At 32.7% G+C, this 25,766-nt stretch overlaps 1 protein-coding gene across 4 annotated transcripts in view; it reads right to left on the reverse strand.

Annotated features, from left to right (window-relative positions):
- Positions 1–25,766, reverse strand: part of Clcn3 (chloride voltage-gated channel 3) — an 81,199-nt gene that overhangs the window by 37,611 nt on the left and 17,822 nt on the right. Inside the window, exon 1 of one of the 4 annotated variants that reach the window (XM_015486224.2) lies at positions 13,765–14,072. The exons of 2 other annotated variants lie outside the window; for them this stretch is intronic. In XM_015486224.2, coding sequence (XP_015341710.1) covers positions 13,765–13,843 — 79 coding nt within the window. In that variant the 5' untranslated portion in view covers positions 13,844–14,072. Of the gene's footprint in view, positions 1–13,764; positions 14,073–25,766 lie in introns of those variants that run through there. One more of the 4 variants, XM_015486226.2, reaches the window with a different exon arrangement.

Below are 25,766 nucleotides of genomic sequence, written 5' to 3' on the forward strand. Positions count from 1 at the left end.
TAAATAAATAAATTAACAAATGGGAGAGAGGGATTGGGGGGGAACAGATGGCTTTTAAATATGAAAATAAGTTCAATCTAACACATAAAAAGAAAATCAAATACACTATATCATTTTTTAACCATGAGACTGGTAAAAAATAAAAAGAAAGTGTATGAATGCACGGAATCAGCAAAGTTATGAAGAGGCCTTTAGTAATTTAAATATAACTAGTCACAAAATTGGTAATTTAAGTATAAACTGTTAGAAACCCTTTGAGAAGGGAAAAGCTACCCAAATTTAATATACACAGATAGCAAACTCACTCCTATAAAATTTTCCCACAGTTATACTCACAAAATTCTTAAATAAATCCATAAATTATGCATGGTATGGGTAGAATATTGTACTATGCACTATAAATGGAAAAAAATACATTAATGTTAAATTGCTTATAATCTGATACAGAGGTCAGCCAGGACTCTGGGAATAAATATGTTAGGTTCTAAAGTCCACATAGTTGCAACTACTCAACTCTACAATGGAAACACAAAAGATATCAGAAATATGTCAATGAGTATGTATGAATGTGTTCCAATAAAATGTTTTTGAAGGGTAAGATGGGACATATGGGCTATAGTTTGTCAACCCCTGATCTAAAATTTATACAGCACAAACCAAACTCAACTGAAGACATTTATTAATTATTTATATAAATGGCACTCTTCTACTTAGCTTGACAGATACAAAGATACTGGGCAAAAGTCCTTATTTTAAGGCATAATCCAATTTATAAAGTTCCAATATTGAAGCATTATAAAACAAATTTTAATCTTATTACTTATATTTATTTTGTTATTAAAAATAGGGGATACTATAGTATCTCAAACTAAGTGGGATTAATTTAAGAAAATGTCCTAAAGAATATGAATTTTAAATGGTAATATGAAGTTATTAGGCTTTGGTTTCACTATGAGAATTATAAATATACATTTTAAGTTAGATACTTTTATTCCTATTTCTGAAAAGAAGAAACAAATGATGTGAATATGGTCTATAAGAGATAGTTAAATATTACTGTTAGAAAAAGAATTTGAAGATAAAAACAGGGTAAGAAATATTATAATTCAAGAGTGAAAATTATTGGATTTGATTGTAAAAAAAAAGATGGATATGATCATTTGTAGGGGCAATTAGAAAGTGCTTATCAAAACACAAGATTCCTACTTCTAGGAATTGATTAAACAAGTGCACAAAGACTTAACATTTCACTGAAAGTGAATACTGTACTAGTAAACTTAAATGTGTATTTGCTTTTATCTAACAGTGTTCTCTCTTATCTCCCTATTTAACACATTTGAATGTTTGCCTTGGGACGGTGTAAGACTTCTAAAAGGAAAAGAGTATATTGATTTCAGTGTTCTGGCAGAAGTACTCCAGGAATAAATAATTTACCAATCTTGGCTAAAGGTTTAAAGGCCCAATCCCTGCACTGCAATGCCCATGTTCATTACATAAAACATACATTCAAACCTATACTTAAAGCTTAAAACTCTTCCCCACCTCTATCCCATCCTGATTTCATTCAATAATTTTTACTTTGTAAAAGCCATTTTAAAGGCTATAAATTTTCTTAAGCAAAAGCAATTGGAAAATAAATATAATAGGAAGACTCGTAATATACCAACAAATATCTGTTTTCCATATGATAATATGGAACTTAAAAATATTTTTGGAAGAAAGAGTCAAGAGCCTTTTATAGTTTTCTGTTAGGATATAAAGTATTTCTGCAGTATTCTGGTCAAAATATGCATAAACTCAATCTTATAAGGAAAAAAACGGGTATGCCCAAACTGAAGAAAATTCTACAAAATAAGTGGCTGGTAGTCTTCAAAAATTGGTCAAAGTTAAGAAAGATAAAGAATAACTGAGGAACAGTTCTAGATTAAAGACTAAAAGAGACATGACAAGTAACTGTAACAGTGTTCCAGAATTAGATCCTGGAAAAAGACATGTCTTTCCTTTCAAACTAAAGGACATGGTGGTACAACAGAAATATTGGAAAAATTCTATAGATCAAATACACTCAATTTTCTGACTTTGAAAACTGTTTGATGGCTATCTACAAGAGATTTTCCTTCCTTGAGGAAATATACACTTAAATATTTTAAGGTAAACGTGTATTATCTTTTCATTTTACTCTTTACATTATTCTGAAAAAATAATGTAGTGAAAAAATACATAGCTGTAGATGCACTATTATCTATATAAAATGCTATATGTTATATATGGTAGCATATAATACTGAAAGAAAGAACAAAAGAGAATAAACAAATGTGGTAAAATGTTAACATTTTGGAATCAGGGTGAAGGACACCTGAAAACACTATTATTTTTCAGTCCTTGTAAGTCTGAAAATGCCTTTATTTTTTCAATGTTGAGGATTGTCCATGCTTAACAAATGCTCTACTATTGAACTATATTCCCAACCCTGAAATTACTTTCTTAAAAGGACTCTCACGAAATGTTCTGCAAATTTCAACATTTCTCAAACTTCTGATCTTTTTAGTTTTCCATGCAAAAACTAAAAACTTCTATACTCCTCAATACATAGCCACAATACATGGCCAAATTATGCACAAATGTTAAAATAAGCAAAGTTTTTGGGAAGGGGGTGGTACCAGGGATTAAACTCAGGGGCACTCAACCACTGAGCCATATCCCCTGAACTATTTTGTATTTTACTTAAAGACAGGGTCTCACTGAGTTACTTAGCACCTTACTTTTGCTGAGGCTGGCTTTAAACTCAAACCCTCCTGCCTCAGCCTCCCAAGGTGCTGAAAATAAGTAACAGTTTAAGATACAAATTACCCAACTTAACTTCTCAACTTCAATATGCATGAAGCATATCTTTTAGGTAGTCCATATGCACAAATTGAAATTCTCTCTAATGTAACATGCACCTTTCCTTCTTTCCTAAAACAATATTCCAAGATTTGGTTAATTAGGAAATGATATGGCTTTACTAAAACTGATACATGGAAGGGAGCTTTGGCAAGAGGTCTTCAAGAGAATACACAGGTTTTGAGATCACTGCTTCCCTGATGATGGCTTTCTTTGTCCTCAGTAAAAGCTCTTCTTACAGTTGAATTTTATTAACATAAATGACAGGATTTGCAGGGGATTGCCCATTTTTTGATACATATATAGCTCGAACTTACTTACCTGTGACGACATTAATGGAGGATGTAGTAGAATACCTTTTGGAAATAAAGATTAAAGGTTCCTTAGCCCACAGTATTTCCTGATTCTGTCCACATCCCCCAACCAATTCAGTCCAAGACACCCACTATCATAGGTAAAGTTCAATGCAGGCTATAGAGAACAAGATTTAATATTATCATTTCCACATTTCAAATTAAGGCCTCTGAAACCCATACAAAAGACAAAAATCGTCAAAGCAAATATACTTTTGAGTTGTAGGAGATGAGTTTCTAGTTTTCAAAAGGCTTTAAGTAAAAGGCTTAAAGTTTCTAAAATAAATCAGATGAAGAAACAATTTTATGCAACTACATAAGGTCTGCTGGGGAGGGAAAGAGAGAAAATCGAGTAAACAAGAGAGATACAATCATTTAACTGGGAAATTGGCTTCAGTCTTCTACATTTTCCATAAGTAAAATACATGAGACCACAATATATTATTAGCTGCAGTTGTTTATAAATTGTTTTATTTTTTCCACTCATTTTTTTTTTTTTTTTTGGTACTGGGGATTGAACAGAAGGGTGCTTTACCACTGAACTACATCCCTTTATCTATTTTAAGTTGTTGATGATCTCCTTAACTCACTGAGGCTAGCCTTGAACTTGTTATCCTCCCCCTTCATCCTCCTGAGTCCCTGGGATTACAGGTGTGCGCCACTATGCCATGCTTCATTAAATGCACATGCACATCATTTTTTGTGATTTCAAATTACTATATTCAATTGTTTTGACACACTATAATTTACTAAACAAATCTTTAGGATTAGTATGTCATTACAAACAATACCTGAAATGTTTGTATCTGCTTAGTCATCCTCTTTTTAAAAAATGTTTATGCATTTGCCATCTACAATTTTTTTGGTACACCTTTATTTATTTATTTATATGTGGTGCTGAGGATCAAATCTAGCGCCTCACACATGCTAAGCGAGCGCTCTACTGCTGAGCCACAACTCCAGCCCCTAGTCATCCTCTTTTCCAATTCATGTTGAACATATTAAGTCTTTTTGCAGTTGTTCTTAATAGTTTTTACCAACCCCACTATCAGATATTCAATATTAATAATTAGGTATATCTCCAAATAAGCACAGTATCCAATAAGTAATCATCTTCACATAGAGTTATTATTTGTCTAATAGGCCCTTATTTTCTTGCCTACCTGATTTCTCTACCCCTTCTTTATATAACAGAACTCAATTATTTCAAAGAAATATCTACCCCTCACTACATGCAGTTTTGGTGAAGGCATCAATCAAGATACCCTAGACAACTAAGGAAAATGCACATGACTCAAGTTAGACCAATTAAAACTCTAGTTCCTGAATATATAAATCCTAAGATAGAGTGACATAAGGCATTTAGAGCCAATTAATTTTAACAATTTAACCTTCAAAAGGATACATGCAGTTATTCTATGTTTATTTTCTATAACTCATTATTTGTGTGTGACTTTGGTCAAGTTACTTAATCTTGGTTAACTGAGCCTCAATTTTCTAGTCTGTTAAATAGGGCTAATACTAATACCATCTTTTAGATTCATACACACTCAAAAACTTGGGCATTTGTTAGTTCCTGTTATTAGACATGATCCTGCTGTTTATCTTGCCTCTGGGATCAATATAATTTTGCTTTTTCCTAGAATAAACCTAGAACCAAAATATATAGGTCCTAATAGATAAGTGCCCTATTAGAAAGGACCATCTACCAAAATATATATTGCTCACTCTTTCCATTTATGTCCCCATCCTCTTACCTGATGCCTAAGTCTCTTCTAGGATTTATAACTTTGTTCTAAGCATTGACTTCTTCCTAAAGAGGTCCAAAAATAAAACTGATCAAGACTAAAGCTATCATTACTCCATGAGGGGGAAAAAAATGGATATAGGATAGTTCAAGTTACCTAGATCCCAATATCTTAGACTATAAGAAAGTCTGATCTTGGGCAAATTCACTTCTAAACTTAAGAAAAAAATTAAAAATATAATAATCAAAAAATTTCCTCAAGAGCTGACTTCCAGATGCCAGTAACTGCCATCATACTATCTAATTTACTATCTAATTTTACTTCCTACTGGCTGAAAAACATGACAAAAAAAGGCTATAAAAAAAAGATCACTTTTCCTTCTGAGTGGCCTAGTAGAGAAACTCCATGACTTTAATGCACTTTGAGGTTGGAAAGATCAAGAGTCAAATTCCATCTCTGTAAACCAGTACCAATTACTTATTAACTTCTTTGACATACTTTCACTTTGTCATCCATTTCTGTAGTGTGCAGACTAGATCCATATATGTGTGTGTATGTGTGTATACACACACATATAACATATTCAATTGTTTTGACACACTATAATTTACTAAACAAATCTTTATATATGGATCTATATGGTAAAATATTTAACATCACATTTGACAGAAAATAGGAGATCAATTAACACAAGCTATTATTTCTGCTCAAATACTTCGATGTTTAAAATTTCACTAGGCTGCATTATATTACTCATGATATTAATCTTAACTGAAAATTTGACAATATGACAGAAAACATTCTCATGAATTTGGACTATAAGTTCTTCAGCTTTACATTAAGCAAAAGTTCCATAATTTCTGATAATTTAATTCTTTATGTTCCATAATTTCTGATAATTTAATTTTTATGTCATATGAACACAGAAATAATTTCTTAAAATGCATGATCAATGATCAAGTTTTCCATTAATAGTAGACATTTTCATAGTTTAAATATTAAAAAGACCGAAATATTTTAGCAATAGGAAAAATTATCCAATGAATGAACTATAATAGGCTTGCAATTTACCTGCAAAAAAAAAAAAATTGTACCAAGAAGACTTTTAGACTTACTTTTCCACACAGAACTTGATAAAATTCAAGAATACCTATAACAGAATCCATTATATACTACCATTTGTAATCTAAACAAAAGAATGTAAATTATTTTTAAAAAGTTTAAAATTATTCATTATTGGCATGCGTGGGGCGCTGGGTTCGATCCTCAGCACCACATAAAAATAAAATAAAGATGTTGTGTACACCTAAAACTGAAAAATAAATATTAAAAAAATATTCATTATTCTTTGTAACAATAATTTGTTAATGTGGAAAAAACAAATGATGCTGGGACAATAGACTGTACACATGCTAAAGAATGAAAGTAGAACCCTTCCTTACACAAATACATAAACAATAATTCAAAATGGATGCTAGATCTAAAAATAAGAGCCAAAACTATAAACCCTTAAAAGAAAATGCAAGAACAAATTTTTATGATTTTGGTTAGGTAATGGCCTCAGACATATCACCAAAGTACAAATGACAGCCAGGCATAATGTTGCATACCTGTAATCCCAGCTACTCAACAAGCAAGGTGGGAGGATTGTAAATTTGAAACCAGCCTGGCTAACTTAGATCCTGTCTCAAATTTTGAAAAGGGCTGGGGGTATAACTCAGTGCCTGCCTAGCATACATAAGGCCCTGAGTTCACCCCCCAATACCAAAAACAAAACAATTAATTTTTTGGTCCTGAGTGAAATTCTCCATACCACTAAAACAAACAACAACAATAAACCCCACAAATGATGAAGGAAAAGACAGATAAAAGAGAGTAAATCAGAATTAAAATAAGTTCTCCCATGCAGAGGTTGACATTGTTAACTAGCTTGTGTCTTAAAATAACAATAAAAACAACTAGCATTCATTGAGTACTAGTAATTACATATAATAGTTCATTTACTACAACATGCAAGGTAGGTATTATTATCTCTATTTTTCTATTTGAAAAACAAGACAGAGAATATTAGAAAATAAGCTCAAGGTCATACTACTAATAAGTAGTGAACAGGGATTCAAACTCAGTTTGTTTCCTAAGTCATTAGCACTATCCAATGGTGCCTAAGAAAATAATTTCAGAGTGGTTCACTTGTATATTTTAAGATATGTGTATACTCTCTTCCCTTGCAGTAGGTTAAGAACTGTTAGCTACTGCCCTCTCCCCAAACACACGTGCCAATGCACTTAGCCTCTGGATGAGTGATATAACCCTACCTTTTACCATCACTATTCCTCCTTGGCCTTTGGTTCCAGGTTCCAACCCACTTTTTCCTATAGCACTTCAAATGTTGCAATAATAGCCATGAGGGTGCTTTGTTCCCAGTATTCATATTCCCATGCTTCAGCAGAAATCTTTGACACTAAGGCACCCCCTTTTTATCATCAGGTTGTTCCAGATTCATCTTACGCCACAAGAAGGCTTTACTCCTGGCAGAGGTAACTATCCTTCCAAGTAAATACTTAGAAATTAATTCTCCAACTTTAACAGATATGTACTCAAGTAAAACCAAAGGTTAGTAATGAATGTTTACTCTTACATATAGTGATATTTCATTTTCTATTTTCATTCTTTTTTTAAATACCAGGTACAATCCAATCAATTTTGTGCCCAACACGTTAACCTGTACTATAATGAATGCTAAACTAGAGAAAAACAAGCATTAATTGAAATTATCTGTGCTTGCTCGCTCTCTCTCTCTCTCTCTCTCTCTCTCTCTCTCTCTCACACACACACACACACACACACACACAAGCTGCTGCATCTTATACTGAGTTCAATAGTAAAGTTCACAGTTACATCAACAGCAGCCTAAGATTCTTCCTAAAGAGGAACACTCAAACAGGCTTCCTTGAAAAGGGAGTTCCAAGTTACTTGGAATATCTTAGACTACCTCTGAGGTCCATCTCCAAAGATGTAAGAATAATAAGACTTGCCATTTAAACTCATAATGTAGATTATTATTGTATAAGAAAACATACACTTTAAAAAATATTGAAGAAAGGAAGCAGAAATCCAACATTCCATATATTCCCTGACAACGGAATTACTTCTGTTTTAGCAGAAAGTCTAGTCTCCTCTCCCTACCGACCCTGCCTCTCGATATACATGAAATGTGCTTTTTTCCTCTCCCTCTGTTACTTTACTGATAAGAAATGGGCACCCTGGTAAGGGAGGGAAAAGTAGTGTTTTAAGTTGATAATAGAAGCTTTAGAAAGTTATTGGTAATAGAATAATAGACTCTCAAATCAAGGACTAAAATGTAATAGTAAAGCGTACTGTCCTGCACTTAGTAGGTGGTCAATTAAATGTTGGATGGATAAATGAACAGTATAAATAAAGAGAATGCTCTTTAGAATCTGTACAGTCATCCACAGTCATATATAACTAAACTGCAAAGACTATAGCCAACATCAATAAAGCTGACCAAATATATACAACCAGTCAGTAGCAAAGTTGAGCTCATTACCCAATTCAATTCACTACTTTCTTCTCTGTTTTGCCACCAGCTCAAAATAAAAAGCAATATCCTTAGGTAGAGTGGATATTGGGACATATGTACATTTGGAAGCAAATTCCATGTTTATGAAATATCTCTACATATTAGGGTGACCTGGATATTACATGATAAAAATTTTATGAATTTATGAAAGTAGATTTATTTTTGACCTAATTTAAGTGGTAAAGGACTACAAAAACTACAAATTAAATGTTATAAAGAACAAAAATGTAAAAAAAATCTGCTTACATTTTTTGTTTGTTTTAGTACTGGGGATTGAACCAAGGAGCACTTGACCAATGAACTACATCCCCAGTCTTTATTTTTGAGACAGAGTCTTGATAAGTTACTAAGACTGGCTTGAAACTTTCAATCCTCCAGCCTTAGCTTCCCCAGTCACCATGTTCAGCAACATTTTGAAATCTTAACAAAAAAAATATTTCTGATTATGACAAGCCATAGGATGATATAAAATTAATCACAGTAAAGTGTCAGTTATTTTTAGAAAATAGAGCAGTAAAATAGGTAGTAAAATAGTCAAGATTTTATTGAAGATTTAAAATTCAAATACTATAGACACAATAAAATTTAAGACTATTCTAAAACAATAGTATAAAACAAAGAGTTTTGAACACCAAAATAGAGACTCTTTATTTGTTGTTTTTTAGAACAACTTACAGACATGCAGATGAATTAATTTTTAAGAAGTTTAATTTTCTGGTTGAATAAAAACTTAGGGGTAATAAAAAGGCAACAAGCACTTGAATCCTAAAATCATTTACAAGGAGCCTAAACAATGTCCCTTTGGCAATAAGCATATCTTTTTGGGATTTAAAAATGATGTGCAAAAAATGCTAACTACTAATACTTTCAGGAGGGGAAAAAAAAGAACAAAATCATCTATTGTAACAGGAAAAAAAAGGCTATATTTACATCTACCTTTCTTTATTACTGCTTCTACTGACTCAACAAAAAAGCAAGTATATTAGTTTTGATATAACAAACCAATCAGGTACCAACATACGAAGCATTCACTCTTGTCATAGCATTTACTTATTCTGTTTTCTCTGCCAAGACATATCCTATCAAATTTCCTTCATACTTGGAAGACGTCTACTTAAATAACACTTGTTAAAAGGAGACTTATCTCTTCCCCCACTAAGTCCCACAGAAAATGCTGTCTATACTATTCACTAGAAATGTTATTAACTTCCTTAGTTAATTTGTTTCTTTGTTTTCAACGTAGGAAGCCTTCTTATGCCCCTAACCAGCCTTCCCAGGCAGGTCATTACAGATATATACAGTGAGCAGCATATATCCTTAGGATTAGAGGATGAGCCAAATATCTGCATCAAATCCTGACATTTCTTTACCTCAGTTTATCACCTGGAAAATAGAGACTATAATAATACCTACTTCACAAAGTTGTGATAAGGATTAAAATTATTTGATAAATGTAAAGCACATAGAACAGCATATGGCAAGCAGTAATTCCATAAGCATTAGCTATTATTAATATTGCTAGTATTACCACCATCATTCTCCACAGCAACTGGTTAAGCTTTATATATACACAAGAGTTTAATAAATACTATGAATAAAAAATATTCAAGGCATAAATTGATGTGAACATGCTTTATATACAGATATGAAAAATTGTGCTCTATATGTGTAATAAGGATTGTAATGCATTCTACTGTTGTTGTGTATTTAAAAATAATAATAAAATCAATAAAAATTTTTTTTAAATGCAAAATAGGACTGGGGATGTGGCTCAGTGGTTGAGGGTCCCTGAGTACAATCCCCGATACCAATAAAAAAAAAAAAAAGGTCCACATATATGTAGTCAATAAATTTTCAACAAAAAGGCAAAGGCAAGTCAATGAGAAAATGTCTTTTCAACCAAATGTGTAGTAACAAATCTGGCATTCATTTGTAAAACTATTTATATAAATAAATAAGAAAAAAAGTTTAAAAAAAAAAACGATTCAAATAAGTTTTAAAGGATTTGTATGGGCCTGGGGGTTTATCTCAGTATTATAATATTGTCTAGCATGTGTTAGGCCAAGTTCAATTCTTAAGACCACCAAAAAAACATCTCTTCATGGAGTAAATATGGAGGCTCAAGGCCCAAAGATCCATCATAAGGATTTGGTAAAAGAAAGGAATTCAATCCCCAAAACTACTTTAAACTTAATGAACAAAAGAAGAAAGTCAAGAGTACTAAATAAAACTAACAACAGTCCAAACAAATCAATTTTTTTTTTGGTTTGGTTAGTCCCCTGACAAAAAAGGAAGAGAAAGTGTATGAGGTAGCTTGATTGGTTCTGTATAGGAAATCTACTACCCCCAAAGATGGCTATTTCTAAAATGTAATGTTAATTTCTAATCTATCAATAGCAATCATAGTTTGAAACTACTTATACATCTAGCTTATATATATATATATATATATATATATATATATATATAATTCACTTGGATAAAAGTTTCATTATTTACCATCTCACCTTGAAAACTGGTATAGGCTGGGCACAGTGGCACAAACCTGTAATCTCCGTGACTTGGGAGGCTGAGGCAGGAAGATCACAAGTTCAAGTCCAGCCTCAGCAACTTGGTGAGGCCCTAAGCAATTTAGTGGGACCCTGTCTCAAAATAAAAAATAAAAAGAGTTTGCTCAGTGGCAAAGCATCCTGGCTCAATTCCCAGGGATGACAAGAAAAGAAAAAAGACAAGGAAAGAAAAAACTGGTACAGTACTAGTTTACCCAATAAAGATAAGCCTCAGCTTTAGCATGCAGGTTTTTAGAAAACAAATCCATGTTTAATTTATTGATAATCTTTGCAAATTTATACTTTGATTATCTGTCTCTTCACTCTTTATCAGCCTGAAGATCTGTTTTTAATCATTGCAGTTTTGTCCTCATAGGGAAGTTGATTCATTTTTTTTAAATATTTTTAGTTGTGGATTGACATAATAGCTTTATTTTGTTTCTTTAGGTTTTTTATTTTGTTTTGTTTTGTTTGGTGTGTGTGTGTGTGTGTTGCTAGGGATTGAACCCAGTACCTCACACATGCTAGGCAAGCGCTCTACTACTGAGCCACAACCCCAGTCCTTGATTCATTTTCTTGATTCATGTTAGTTGCCAAACTACACATTACCAGTTCCTTTGTGTTGACCCATGGCTTCAATGAATCATATATTATAGACTACCACCTCTTACCCATAGAAACTAGGACACGATAGTATGCTCTAGGTAATACAGTACAGTCAAACAAAACTCATAACTGACTGATCCACAAGTACATGTTGCTTTCCCAAAAAAAAAGAAGAAAAATTACTTTATATTGATAGGTTCCTCTATGTGAGCTGCCTAGAGTGGGTAGAGTGGGGTCAATTTAGTCCCTAAGCATGATTCTTAAAAGAATTATTTATGAAAATATAATAGAAATAAAAACCTTTTATTATGGCGATGACCATGCTTTCTCTCACAAATGTTTTGACTTGTTTTTCGTTAATTATATATTTTACAGAGTTTATTAGTAAGTTCTATTAATGCCCATCAGGGTTCACACGTGGAATTTAAATTTCTCAAGCTCAAGCCTTCTAGTTTATCAACATTAACAAGCGGATGTTGTAACAGCACAGAGAAAACTTGCCTGTCTGCTTTTACAGTTGAATTAGCAAATAATGTGACATTTAAACAATCATTATTCATTCACCTTGCTTCCTGTTCAAAGAAATTCTTAACACAAGTGGGAATAGAGCATGGAAATATAGGGTAAAGAAAAATATATCATCACCTCATTATGAATTATAACAGAAAAAAATATCCCTGGGTGGTGAGATTAGCAGAAATTATTTTCATCTTTATACCTGAAGGTATTTCCTCAAGTGTATTAACATATTTACATATATATTGAAATTTTATAAAGGCAACTCGGAGAAAGCACAATACATGTAAAGTGATCTCTACAGAATTTTTCTCAAAATATAAAATAGCAATCTCTTGTTAACTACAGAATTCCTCAGGATAAATAATGCTGCAACTGTTCAGAGCCTAAAATAATGTCTAGTACACACAATGCAACCAATAAATATTTGTAGAAAATATCATAAATTCTAGTAGGATTTAAAACTGTTATAAAGATACAAAGTTATTTTAAATAAAGCAGGCTAATATACACAAGAAAATCATGACTTCCTTATTTCTTCATAAATAAAAGTTTGGGTAAAACCATGAAGTAAGTTTATAATGTCATGCAGTAATTCAAACTAATAGGTCTCATAAACAAAGTTATCTAGGTAAGAGATTTTTCTTCTAGAACAACAAATGTCAATCAATTTTTTAAAGTATCAATTTAAAAAAAATGAATAAAAGAGGAATTTAATTAGCATGCAATTAATTTTAAGGAGACAGCAGCAGTGCCTGCCAAAAGATTTACACAAGCACGGGGTGCTTTTCTATTTTATACAAATGCTGTTAAAATTGCAAAGGATAGCAGTAAAGTAAACATGGACCTCTTTAGTAACTCCCAGATGTGTTTTTTTCAGATGTGCAAAAATCACCCTAAATGTGTTTTATTCATACCAAATTTTATAAGATACCTGTGGAAAACAATGTAGTACATGCAAGTTACCTAAATCCATATTAAATGAACAATGTTAATATAAAAATTTGTTCATCTTTATTGCCATTTCTAAATGTTCTAAAATGTAACTAAGAGCTTTTACTATAATTTTACTTTGCAGTAAATCTACATGGCAATTGGCAGAAGCTGAAATTTAGCAGTACACAGACACTTTATTTCTCTGAGTAAATTAAAGGAAACACAAGTTTTCTGAAGGAAGAAAAACATTACTTTTAGGTGGCAACCAATACGACTTTAGCTGTAAAAGCAGCTTAATTCATTTTCATAGTTAAACAGAAAGAGGATTTTCACTCAGAAGATGGAGTCGGAGCCCAATGTGATCTGAAGCAGTACTAATCTGCACAGAGAAAACAATCGGGACGACAACAGAACCGTTCGGGAGACTGCATTTCCCCCCAACAACCCTGGGCAACTAAACAACATACTGCAGCATTTAAAGGACAAACGAGAGAACCTGTTTAAGCTAGAGAACCGCCCAGGAGCATGCAAAACATACCAACAGAGGATTCATAGCAAGGGGATGGTATTACCTCTTTTATGTAATTCCCTCAGGGGAATATTGTCTCCTCCCCCGTCATAAGGCAAATAGGGATCAGAAGAAGCATCCATGATTAGAATTTTTAAAAAGAAAAAAAAAAGGAAAAAGAAAAAGAACGCTGCTAGCTTAAAAAGACAGTGGCATTTTTCCCACCCCTGCTGCAGCAGGGAAGGGAGATGCCATATTTGATGAGGGTTTAGAACTGTAGTTCCGACTGGCTGAAGCAACTGGGTTCTTCCACAGTGGATGATGTCATCAAAGGGAAATTATTGCAGCCTGGTTGCTAGTGGCTACAATCTAGCAAGGCTTAGAGGCGGAACAGCCTTCTTAATCAGGTCCTGCTACGTGTGATGATGACTAAGCGCCAACTATAACAGACAAAACTGGTCCGAGAATTTGAAAGTACTCACAATATAACCTCAATAGCTTTGGTTGCAACTGGAGTAAGACAATATAAACATTCTTTCTTTTTAAAATAAACATAAGGAGAACAAAATATTTAATAGACATAAAAAGGAGATTATAGATGAAGACAATGACCCTTTTCATTTCTAATGCAGATGAAAGCGACACTGCAATAATATTGTACACTTTTATAATATAAATGTACTAATTTTATTCAGTAATGTCGTAAGAGTCATAACAATGAAAAAAACTAAAACATACCAAAGGTTTCTCACTTAAAACTTGGTTTTAAGTGTATTCTTGATTGGCTAAAATGTACCACAGTCTTCAACTTAAGATTTAAAAGACTGAATAACTGTAAATTGAGGGATTTATCTCATTTACTAATCCTCTCCAGCAGCTTCTGGTTTCCTTCAAGGAACTAACCAGTAGACATTCTATCTTTGGAGGAGAAAGGAGAAACTTCTTATCAACATACTAAGTAACTTAACTATTGTGTGTGGAAAGTATGAAAAAAAAAAAAAAAGGATTTACTAAGCAGGAGATTTTCCTCTCTCTCCTACCTACCCATTTTGTTCCTATCTCACAGACTTTGTGCTTCTTAAAAGGCTTGTAGTAGAAAATGTTTCAAAGTACTCCAATTGCCTCTCTGCTAGAAAATTTTATAACATCACAAAGTAAGAAATAAAGTTTTATTTAAAACTAATCCAAACAAAACTGATGCTCATTTTCAATCACAGTTCAAAAATTTATAGCTACCTCTAAGATGATTTCTTTAAAATGGAGTATTCTCCTTCTGAAATGCCTATATTTATATAGTGCCAGTAAATTAAAAGGATTGTCCATAGAAAGAATTTCATAGAACTCAGGAAATTTCTAAAAAATTTTGTTTTCTTTAGTATTGAATGAGACAACCATTCCAACTCAACATGAATATATGAAAATTGCAGGTAAGAGAAGGAAAGACAGACTTTAGAAAGCAGTAAAAGAGGAAAGTTCTATCTGACCTTTCTAGTACATTTTAGTTATTTGGAGTCTTTTTAAAATTTTTCTTTCAATTTTATAAATGAAACAGGCTTCTAAATTCCAAAAAATATGAACCTTCAGATAAATAGAACTTCTTGAAAAATCCCACTAGAGACTGGGAGACATGGTTCCAGGAAAGGAATATAAACTAGAATTATTGCCACAGGAACATTCCATTTAATCCTGATGCTAACTATTCACATTTATGACAGGAAATAAAGTGATAGAATCCCCTATGTTTTTCAAACTTTCTTGGAAACAGTTTTTTGTTTTGTTTGGACCAGGAAATCTTTGACAGAGTTAATTTTACTAAATTACCACAATATAAATTTGGTCATTTGTGGTTCTTTGGTGTGTGTTTTTTAACCATAAAAATTTCTAAAAAGATATTCTATGGACATCTGTAAATGATTTCTTTTTTTTATGACATTATTTACATTCTTACATGACTTTACATAAAATGGAAAACCTACCTACAAGTTTTCCTGGTATTGGTAGGTACTATCCAAACTTGTTTTTCCTGATCTACAACTTGGTCATAAAGAATGAAAATGACAGCTAGTACTAACTAAAAAGAGAATATTCTTCCTGTAAAAACTATTGACAATGACATATAAGTACAAGTTTTGCAAATATATTTATTTTTAAAGATAAAAAATCATGTGTACGTGTGATATAGATAATTGTACTTGTATTTGTATAGTTAATTTTTAAAAAAATTTTTTAGTTGTAGTTGGACACAATACCTTTATTTTATGTATTTATTATGTGGTGCTGAGGATCAAATCCAGCACCTTACACGTGCTAGGCAAGTAATCTAGCCCTGAGCCACAACCCCAGCCCCCAGAGTTAGTTTTTTAATGAGGCAAGCAAACCTCATAATTGTTATCATGAGGAATGAGGAAGAAGTAGGCAGGTGGGGTTGCATTCAGTGTTTAAATAATTCCACATCACTTTAATTTTGTAAAACAAAATATATTACTTTGTAACAGTAAGTGTGAAATTTTTAAAAATTCCATGAGTTAGCAAATTTCCCATGCTTATGGGGTCCATAATATCACTTTCTCTCAGAGTAAAAGAATCATGACTTAGGTTAAAATGTGTTCCAGTCACACTTTAGAAAAGTACAAGGTACACTGGAAGGTGTGGCAAACAGGACTTTGATACAGAGTAGGTATGACCCAGGATAACAGAATTACAATAAAGTGAGGTTAAAGCAGGAGAGCAGATGACAAATTCATGAAGTTTTGTGCTAGCTTGGGGGAAATGCTCAGGATTAATACTGAAAAATCCAAAACACTGAAATGGTAGCACATGTAGGACTTAAAAATTCAGAAGAAGGGACTGAGGTTGTGGCTCAGTGGTACAGCGCTCACCTAGTACGTGCCGGTCACTGGGTTCCATCCTCAGCACCCCAGAAAAATAAAATAAAGGTATTGTGTCCAAGTACAACTAAAACAAAATATTTAAAAAGATTTCAAGAAAGGATATTTCTATCTTCAAAAGACTCTAGATTCTAACCTCAACTAGACATGGGATTCTTCATAAACCACAACCTCTCCAGGATGTGTTACCATTATCTGAAAACCAGGGGGGTAAGGATAGATGACAAGAGCATCATAATGCTTTAAGCTCCTTATAATTCTAAAGATTCAAGAAATATACCACTTAGTTTTAAGAGATATTTATATTTAAAAATATGTTTTCCTTTTATTTTTTAAATTTTTTTTAGATGTTGATGAACCTTTATTTTATTCATTTATTTATATGCGGTGCTGACAATTGAACCCAATGCCTCACACATGCTAGGCAAGTGCTCTACCACGGAGCCACAACCCTAGCCCTTCTCTTTCCTTTTAGATCTAACTAGCAATTTGCAGAAAATACAGGGACAGAGAAACATATTAAATGACAGCCCAAAAAATGCAATCAGGAAAATTGAACGTAGGAACAAATAAGTAGTGAGAGAAAAGGGTAGGGAACTTATAAAGTTTAGAAATAAAACAAACAAACAAAAAGACTGAAAGATATATCAATTTTAATGTATAATTTTTAGTGCAACAATTGGAGAATTGTGAAACATTTGATTTTAAGGAACCATTTCTATTTTAGATAATAGTTTTTAAAAGAACCTTGATCTTTTACAAGCACATAATGAAATATATATGTGCATATATCCACTTATATGAAATACTTCAGATTTATTTTAAAATAAGGAGAATAGAGATGAAACAAAATTGGCATGAATTATTATTTAAGCTAAGTAATGAAGATAAGAAGGTACAACACTACTCATCTCTATACTTTAAGATTTTCTATAGTGAAAATATTTAAATGGTTTTATAAATTAAAAGCACTTATATGAGATAAATGTCAATTTAAAAAATTATATCTTTCACTTCTAAAACTAAAATCTTCACTGGAAGCAGCAGGTGAAATCCCACAGATCACAATGGTAAGTGGGTGCTGCAGATTTATATCTGCACACATAATGTGGCATTATACTTTAACCTGCGTTGTCAAGTCCTCTTTCCTAAGAAAAAGATCTGAAAACTTAAAAAGTTGGTGGTTGGGGGGAGAGACAAAGCAAAACCTTCAAGGAAGAAAATCAATGCAAACTACACATGTAGCTACAAAGTTATTATAGCATGAAAGAAAGAACAGTTAAGAATCCTGAAAATACACAAACCAAAAAAATAAATTTTAAAATAAAACATAGTTTTAGGAACTGGAGATATAGCTCGGTGGTAAAGCATATGCACAAGGACCGAGGTTAAATTCCAGCATCAAAAAGAAAAAAGTTTTGCAATATTCATACCTCATACACATAAATGATTTTAATTCTTTTTTTTTTTAATATTTATTTTGTAGTTTTCGGTGGACACAACATCTTTGTTTGTATGTGGTGCTGAGGATAGAACCCGGGCCGCACGCATGCCAGGCGAGCGCGCTACCGCTTGAGCCACATCCCCAGCCCTGATTTTAATTCTTAACATGGCTGTCTGGTATCAGAGGATTAAAAACAAAGTTTTCTTTCATAAACATCACATAAAAATCACTTTTTCAAAATTAGAACCAAAAAAAATAGTTATTTTTTATACCTAAACAATTCATTTTCAAGGAATTTGTCAAATATACTCACACATAAACTCAAGCTGGTTCAAGGACTAAGCAAAAGAAGAACGAAGAATTCTAATTTTTAGAAATATTTAAACCCACATACCAATATTTACATTAAGTGTAAATGAAACAAATGCTCCAATTAAATGATAAATACATTTAACCCGGAATTTTAAAATCCAACTATGTGATTATGTCTCAACTAAAACATGTAAGCAAAAAGTAAAAGGATTTCTAAAAAAGTATAACATGCAAACATTAATTCAAAGAAAATCAGGGAGTAATATCAAAGTAAACATTAAGGGGGAAAGTGTAAGTGGAAATTTAAAAAATCATTTAAAAAATAAAAATCATTCCATTCACAAAGAAGATATAACTTACTATCATGAGCTCAAAGTATATAAAGCAAAAACAGACAAAATGACAAGTATCAGTAGGCAAATCTATAAATACAGTGAAAAGTCTCAACACCTCACTAGCAAATACTAAATTTTGAAACAAGGAGAAAAATCAGAAAGGAAAAACAGATGATTTCATAAGACTGTAACAAACTTTACCCAATGGGTATTAGAAAACACCATAACCAAAAAAAAAAAAAACATACACATTCATTCTCTTTCTCATAGCAGATAGGAAACATTTATAAAAATTGGCCTTTTTCCTGAGCCACCATGCAAGCTGAAAAAAAATTTCAATTTATTGAAATTATACAATGTATATTCTCTCACCACAGCATAATAATATAATAAATCAATTAAAAACTTAACCAGCCAGCTGCAGTGGCCCACTCCTTGTCAATTCCAGCTACATGGGAGGTCAAGGAAGAAAGATTTCAAGTTCAAGGACAGCCTGGGTAACTTAGTGAAACCATGTATTAAAAATAAAATAAAATTTTTAAAAGAGCTGGGGATATAGGTTGGTGGTGATTGCCTAGCATGCTCAAGGCCCTGGGTTCAATCTATACAAATAACCAGAAACTCTTCATCAGTTTGGAAATTATTAACTGCACTTGTAAGTCATCCATAGGTCAAAATATATATTGTTATACAAATTTGAAATGTTTTTAAATTAGTGATAATGATAATAAAGGTTTATGCCATAAAAAATAAAACAGTATCTAGAGGGCAACTTATAGCTTTAATAAATTTACCAGAAAAGAATGCTTAAAACTTAGAAGCTAACCAAGAAATTAGAAAAAAAAAATCATCAAAATAAACCCAAAGAAAGTAGAACAAAATAAGATTAGAAATTAATGAACCAAACAGGTATATAATAGAAAAATAAAGGCAAACTGATTTATTGAAAAGACTAATGAAAAATCTACAGTGCAGATGAATGAGGGAAGGAAGAGAGTAGAGAGATGGGAAGGAAAAGGAAGAGGGAAAAGGGAAAGGAGGGGTGGTGGAGGGAGAAGGGAGAAGGGAGGATTAGAATCAGCAGTACAAGAAGACATAAATAAAAATTATTGGGACAAAAAAATAAACTAATAGTATAGAATAGGGAGTATAGAAATAGATCATCTTATATTCGGGTCCTTCATATAGATCAGAGGTAACACTGTACAAGACTGGAAAAAAAATATTTTCTCAGTAATTGATAAAAGGATAACTGTCCATATATATACCAAAAAAAATTAAATACACCCTCACACACACACACCCCACACACAAATACATTAAGATGATTATTGACCTAAACATACAATGCAAATAAAGCTCTTACAAAATAATATAGGAAAACATCTTCATGACTTTAGGATATGAATATCTTTTTCTTAATTAAAACAAAAGTGGTGGGCAGAAGGTCACGTGCCTGTAATCCCCTTGATTTGGGAGGCTGAGGCAGAAGGATCACAAGTTCAAGGACAGCCTCAGCAAGACCCCATATCAAAATGAAAAAAAATAATAAAAAGGAATTGGGAGGTAGCTCAGCAATAAAGCATTCCTGTGTTCAACCCCAGGTACCAAAAACCAACAACAAAAACAATAACAACAAAGCAAGTGATTAATACATAAGAACACATTACAATTAAGAACATCTGTTCATAATACGTCCATTATCAGGGTAAAGTGCAATCCACAACACAGAAGATCATTTACAGCACCATTACTCAATAAAAAGTCTGGGTCTATAAAACAAAGAAGTACAAATCTTTAAAGATACACATTTCAACAGAAAATGGGCAAATGTCCTCTTAGAGAGGATTTCCAAATAGCTAGTAAGCAAAGATATTCAACTTCTTTGGCTACCAAGAACATGCAAATTAAAACCACAATTAGAATCCATGATAAATTAGGCATCTGACAATATTGAGTAGTTGGTGAATATAGAGCAATAAACACTTTCATACATTCTTAGTCTAAGTGAATACTAGAATACGACTATGGAAAACAATCTATGACCCAATTAGGTCTCACCTAGGACAAATGAAACCCTAACACACACACACACACACACACACACACACTCCATTTACTTAATTTTAGTTAGCTTTCTTTGGACCTTTTTAATTTTTGCACTTATACTCCAGGATACATGCATAATTTACAAAGTAGCGTTGCTTGTAACTACCAAAAACTGTTAAGAACTTGAAGATATATCAAAAATAAAATGAATGAGCAAACTGTAGCATATTCATTTAAAAATGATACAATTTAGAACAAAATCATAGATGGCAATACTTGCATATGATTCTTAAAAACTACATTGCATAAAAGCAAGAAACAAAGGCATATACATCAAATGATTCCATCTATTTAAGCTTCAAAACCTGGTAATATTAAATTACATTCTTTTAAGATGCACAGATGATCAAATCATAAAGTAAAGCAATAAAGTGATTTACAAAGAGAAAACTACCTCTAGAAGAAAAGGAAGGTATCATGATCAAGGAGGCACACGCAGGAAACTTTTGGAATATGGCTATGCTTTATTACCTGGGAGGGCTGCAGAGATGCTTGTTTTATGAAACTGTAAAATTGTGTTCTATGGATTTTCTGATGTGTGCTATGTCACAATTCAAGTCTTAAGAGTTAGAAACTTCTCCCTCTCTTTCTATTTTTCCTTTAGCTTAATCTTTTATTTTGGAGCCAGTAATAATCTTATTCTTAAACAGTATATGTAATCTAAGTCTCAATCAGTTGCAGGTAACAAGATTCATCGAGTATCTACGCTGACTTTAAATTTCTTCTAAACACTGCTTCTAAGAAATTTCCTCTAAGTGGTAACTTTTTCAAGGACAGTTCTTAGGTACTGTCTTATGTAATAGCATACACGCACCAAAAAAAGAAGTTAATTCATTACATCATTACATTCAAGGGAGACAGGCAGAGTGTACAAAACACACAGACACACACACACACACTATCTTCATTTACTTAATTTTAGTTAGCTTTCTTTGGACCTTTTTAATTTTTTTTCCAGAGTAATGGGAATAACTGCAGATAATATTTGAGGTACAAATCATCAGGTTCTACATAGTCTTAATAAAAATTAAGCTCACTTCTTTCCAATGACTTCAAATGATACTCCACAGTAGTTGATTAGCTTACCACTGCAATCTTTGGCTGATTTTATGAAAGCACCAGTTTATCAATATTAAGTCTCATTATCTTTTTCCTAGTGCTTTTGAAACATCCTGAATCACAACATTTCATAAGCTTAGTATGGGTTAATTTTCCCTAAATGCATTACCTTACTCATATAAGCACACAACTTTGGGCAGTCCCCTACTTCCACATATATTAAGCAGGTTAAGTAGGCTGCTCGCTGAAGCAGTATGGAGATACAGGTGCAGGAAATGTTTATAAGGTAGTTGGCAATAGAATGTGAAGGGTATCAAATGTATGAAGAACACAGCCTTGCTTAGAACAAGTATCAGATGAACTTTGGAATTATTTCTAAAAATAACCCTGGGTAAACCATGTGAAATAGTTTTGACCTTTTCCCAACAGCCAGCCATTAAATGGTAGCAGTGGTGTTTGTTAACTTCATTTTATGAATTTCTAAAACACCCTTTACTAAAGATTCACAGTGTATTGATTTCATACTTTCTAAAAGAGTTTGTTGTCAAATTCGAGTTTAAAATCTGACATGTAGCCAAATATCTCATTCATTAGAACATACAACCAATGTTATCCATAGATGCCAAATAAAACAATACAACTAAAATCATCTTGTCATCTACTGAAGACAAAACATAATCTTTAAAACACTGGAGGCAAAATCAAATTACTCTAACTCAGAATCCCTTTCTTGGATACCATAACTTTACACTATCAGATTTTTTTTTTTTTTTGCTTATAAATCCACATACAAGAATATTATGTTTACTAAAAAGCTACTCTTGGATTATTTTATTAGCACTTTAAACTGAAATGATATCAAAGAGCTTCCTTATTCATAGAAAGCAATCAACTCCAGTAGTCTTAGGAACATTTGAACTTTTATCTTTAACAATAATTCTACCATCAATTTTCAAAACATTGAACATCACTGTCTCTCTTCAGAATTATTACTTTTACCTCCATAGTCTCAGCGATTCCTCATTACTCTCAGAAAAAAAGTCCAAAACTTTAATTTACATGATTTGGACCTTGTTTAATTCCCTCTTCAGCCTCAATCCTTTCCTTTCTAATTCCCATTCTCTGCACTCCAGCCACCTTTCTCTCAAGTTTCAAACTTGTTCGTACCTGAGTGCCTTCTCTCAAGCTGCTCCCTGTGCCTGCAAACTGCACTCTATAGACCCAGGTCCCAGCGCCTCCATTCACTGCCTCCCTCATTCACCTGTCTGAATTGTACTCATTTTTCAGTCCTCACCTTAAATAATCATATCTTAGGTTCCCCCACTTACTTGTTCTCACATTAAATATCTTACTATATCACAATAATTGTAATATTATAATTTTGGGGAGCGGGGGGATTATTTATATATTTTAATGGTTTTCTCTCATTACAGTGTAAGCTCCCTAACACAAAGACCCATATCATTCTTCTTCACTGCTCTCTCCCAAGCACTTATCCTGTTGTCTGGCCCATAAAGTAACCTAATAATTACTGTTGACTGGAATATGCATAGAATAAAGTTTTAAAAAAAAAACTGGTTACCCCTGCATGGCAGGATTGTCTTCTACCTTATATTTTTCTTTATCACCAATATTTTCTATAATAAGCACATTTTGCTCTTATTATATAAAAGTGAACTCCATTTTTAAAATGAACTTTAGATTTCAAAAAGTTGCACAGGTAGTACAGAAAGATCCTGAATATCTACTGATTTTCCCCAATTATTAACATCTTATATTTCCATGGCACATTGTCAAAATACTAATGGTGGAATATAATTATTATGTAAACCCTAGACTTTACCTGGATTTCAGCAGCTTTTCTCTTTTTTTAAATTTTGTTATATATAACAGCAGAATACATTACAATTCATATTACACATATAGAACACAATTTTTCATATCTCTGGTTGTACACAAAGTAGAGTCACATCCTTCGTGTCTTCATACATGTACTTAGGGTAACGATGACCACTGCATTCCACCGTCTTTCCTACCCCTAGCAGCATTTCTCTTAATGTTCCTTGTCTTCCAGGCTCAAATCCAGGTTGCCACAATGTACTTAGCATGATATCATGTCTTTCTAAACTCCTTGGTCTTTGATGTTTTACAGGCTGCATTCTTTCTGGAAGCCTCAAGAAAAAATGGTTTCCTTGCTTTTTCCAGCTACCAGAGGTTTGACTCACTGTATTTGCCTGGTATGACTTTAATCACTCACTTCCTTCACCATGTCTACCACTAACACTGATCCTCCTGCCTCTCTCTTTGAAGGCCTATGTGATTACATTAGTTCTACCCATACAATCCATGTAATCTCCCCATCTCAAAACTTTGATTTAATCACAAGGAAGTGCTTTTTATCTCGTACAGTAACATATTTAGAGGTGCCAGGAATTAGAGTGTGGAAGGAGTCATTATTCAGCCAACCACAACATTCTTTGTCTTTTTCATGACCTTTGCAATTATGGTACAAAAACAATAGTGGCTAAAACAGCTGTCATCTAGCACAACTCAAAGCAGAGGCATCAGAATGTCTAGAAGTCATATTTTTCACCATGATGTACTTGCCAAAAAAAAAAAAGGAAAAGTCAGTTTCTCTTCCAAATGACCTGGGTAAAATTGTAAATAATATTCATTTTATTAAGTCATAACTCTTAAGGATACTATCTTTTTAACAGTCTATGTTACAAAATAGAAAGAATACATATAGCACTTTTGTTCATACTGTTGTATAATGATTCCATGTTAACGAAAAGCACTTGTATGAATGTTTGAGTTGTGAGCAAACTTTTTTCAGGGAACACCAGTTATTGTTTGTTCTGTGTCTTGTTTTGTTTTGTTTGAGACAGTGTCTTCCTCTGTTGCCCAGGCTGGCCTCAGAATTGAAATCCTCCTGCCTTAGCCTCCCAAACAGCTGGAATTATAGGTTTGTGTCACAGTTTACCATTTTTATTGAAAGAAATGAAAACTAAGAGAAATGCTGCTAGGAGTAGCTAACTATAGCTGTTTAGACCTAGAGATCTGGCAGACATTTTCTCAGCATATATAAAATGAGCCTGTCTCTTCAAGTAAAATATCTGACAGTATTTGTTGTCGATAACAAAATTCAAGCTTTCAAGCAAAAATTTAATTTTAGAAACTTACATTCACCACTGTAAGTCAAACATCTTCCCAGTAGTTACAGACTTTTCTGATGGGATTGGTGATGATAATAATAAAAAAAAAAAGAAAGTGACTTCTTGATTTTGTGAAATGAAATAGTGAACACTAGCAAGATCTGCATAGATCAGTCATCGCAGGTTGACTTGTGTTCCCCCAAAATTCGTATCTTAAAGTCCTAGCCCCCATGTCTCAGGAAGTGACTGTACTTGGGGATAAGGTCCAAATGAACTCTTCAAAGAGATAATTAAGGTAAATAAGATCATTATGGTGGGTACAAATCCAATATGATTAGCCTCTTTAGAAAAAAAGATTAGGATACAGATACACACGTATGAAAAACCATGTGAAGACATAGAGAGTAGATGGTTATCTATAAACTAAGGAAAGGCCTCAGAAGAAACCAACCCCTGACAACTCCAGAAGAGAAAGTAAATATGTGATTTAAATGAAAGAAAATAAATATGCAGTTTAAAGCTACTCAGCCTGTGGTTCTTTGTTATATAAGCCTTAGAGAAACTAATATATCAAAGAATCACTTTTCCAAATGACTAATGCATATTATAAAGTCATGAATGGGTAATAGGATCCTTTAAAAGTGAAAGATGAGCCAATGGATTTTAATTTAACAGAACACAAAATGTTCATTAATGGGGTTTCCACATTGCAATTAACCTTTAAGAAATTTTCACTTGTCAAGTTCTGGTATCATTTCAAAGAA

The sequence above is a fragment of the Marmota marmota genome, unplaced genomic scaffold (genome assembly GCF_001458135.2).
Source record: "Marmota marmota marmota unplaced genomic scaffold, marMar, whole genome shotgun sequence".
Lineage (NCBI taxonomy): Eukaryota > Metazoa > Chordata > Mammalia > Rodentia > Sciuridae > Marmota > Marmota marmota.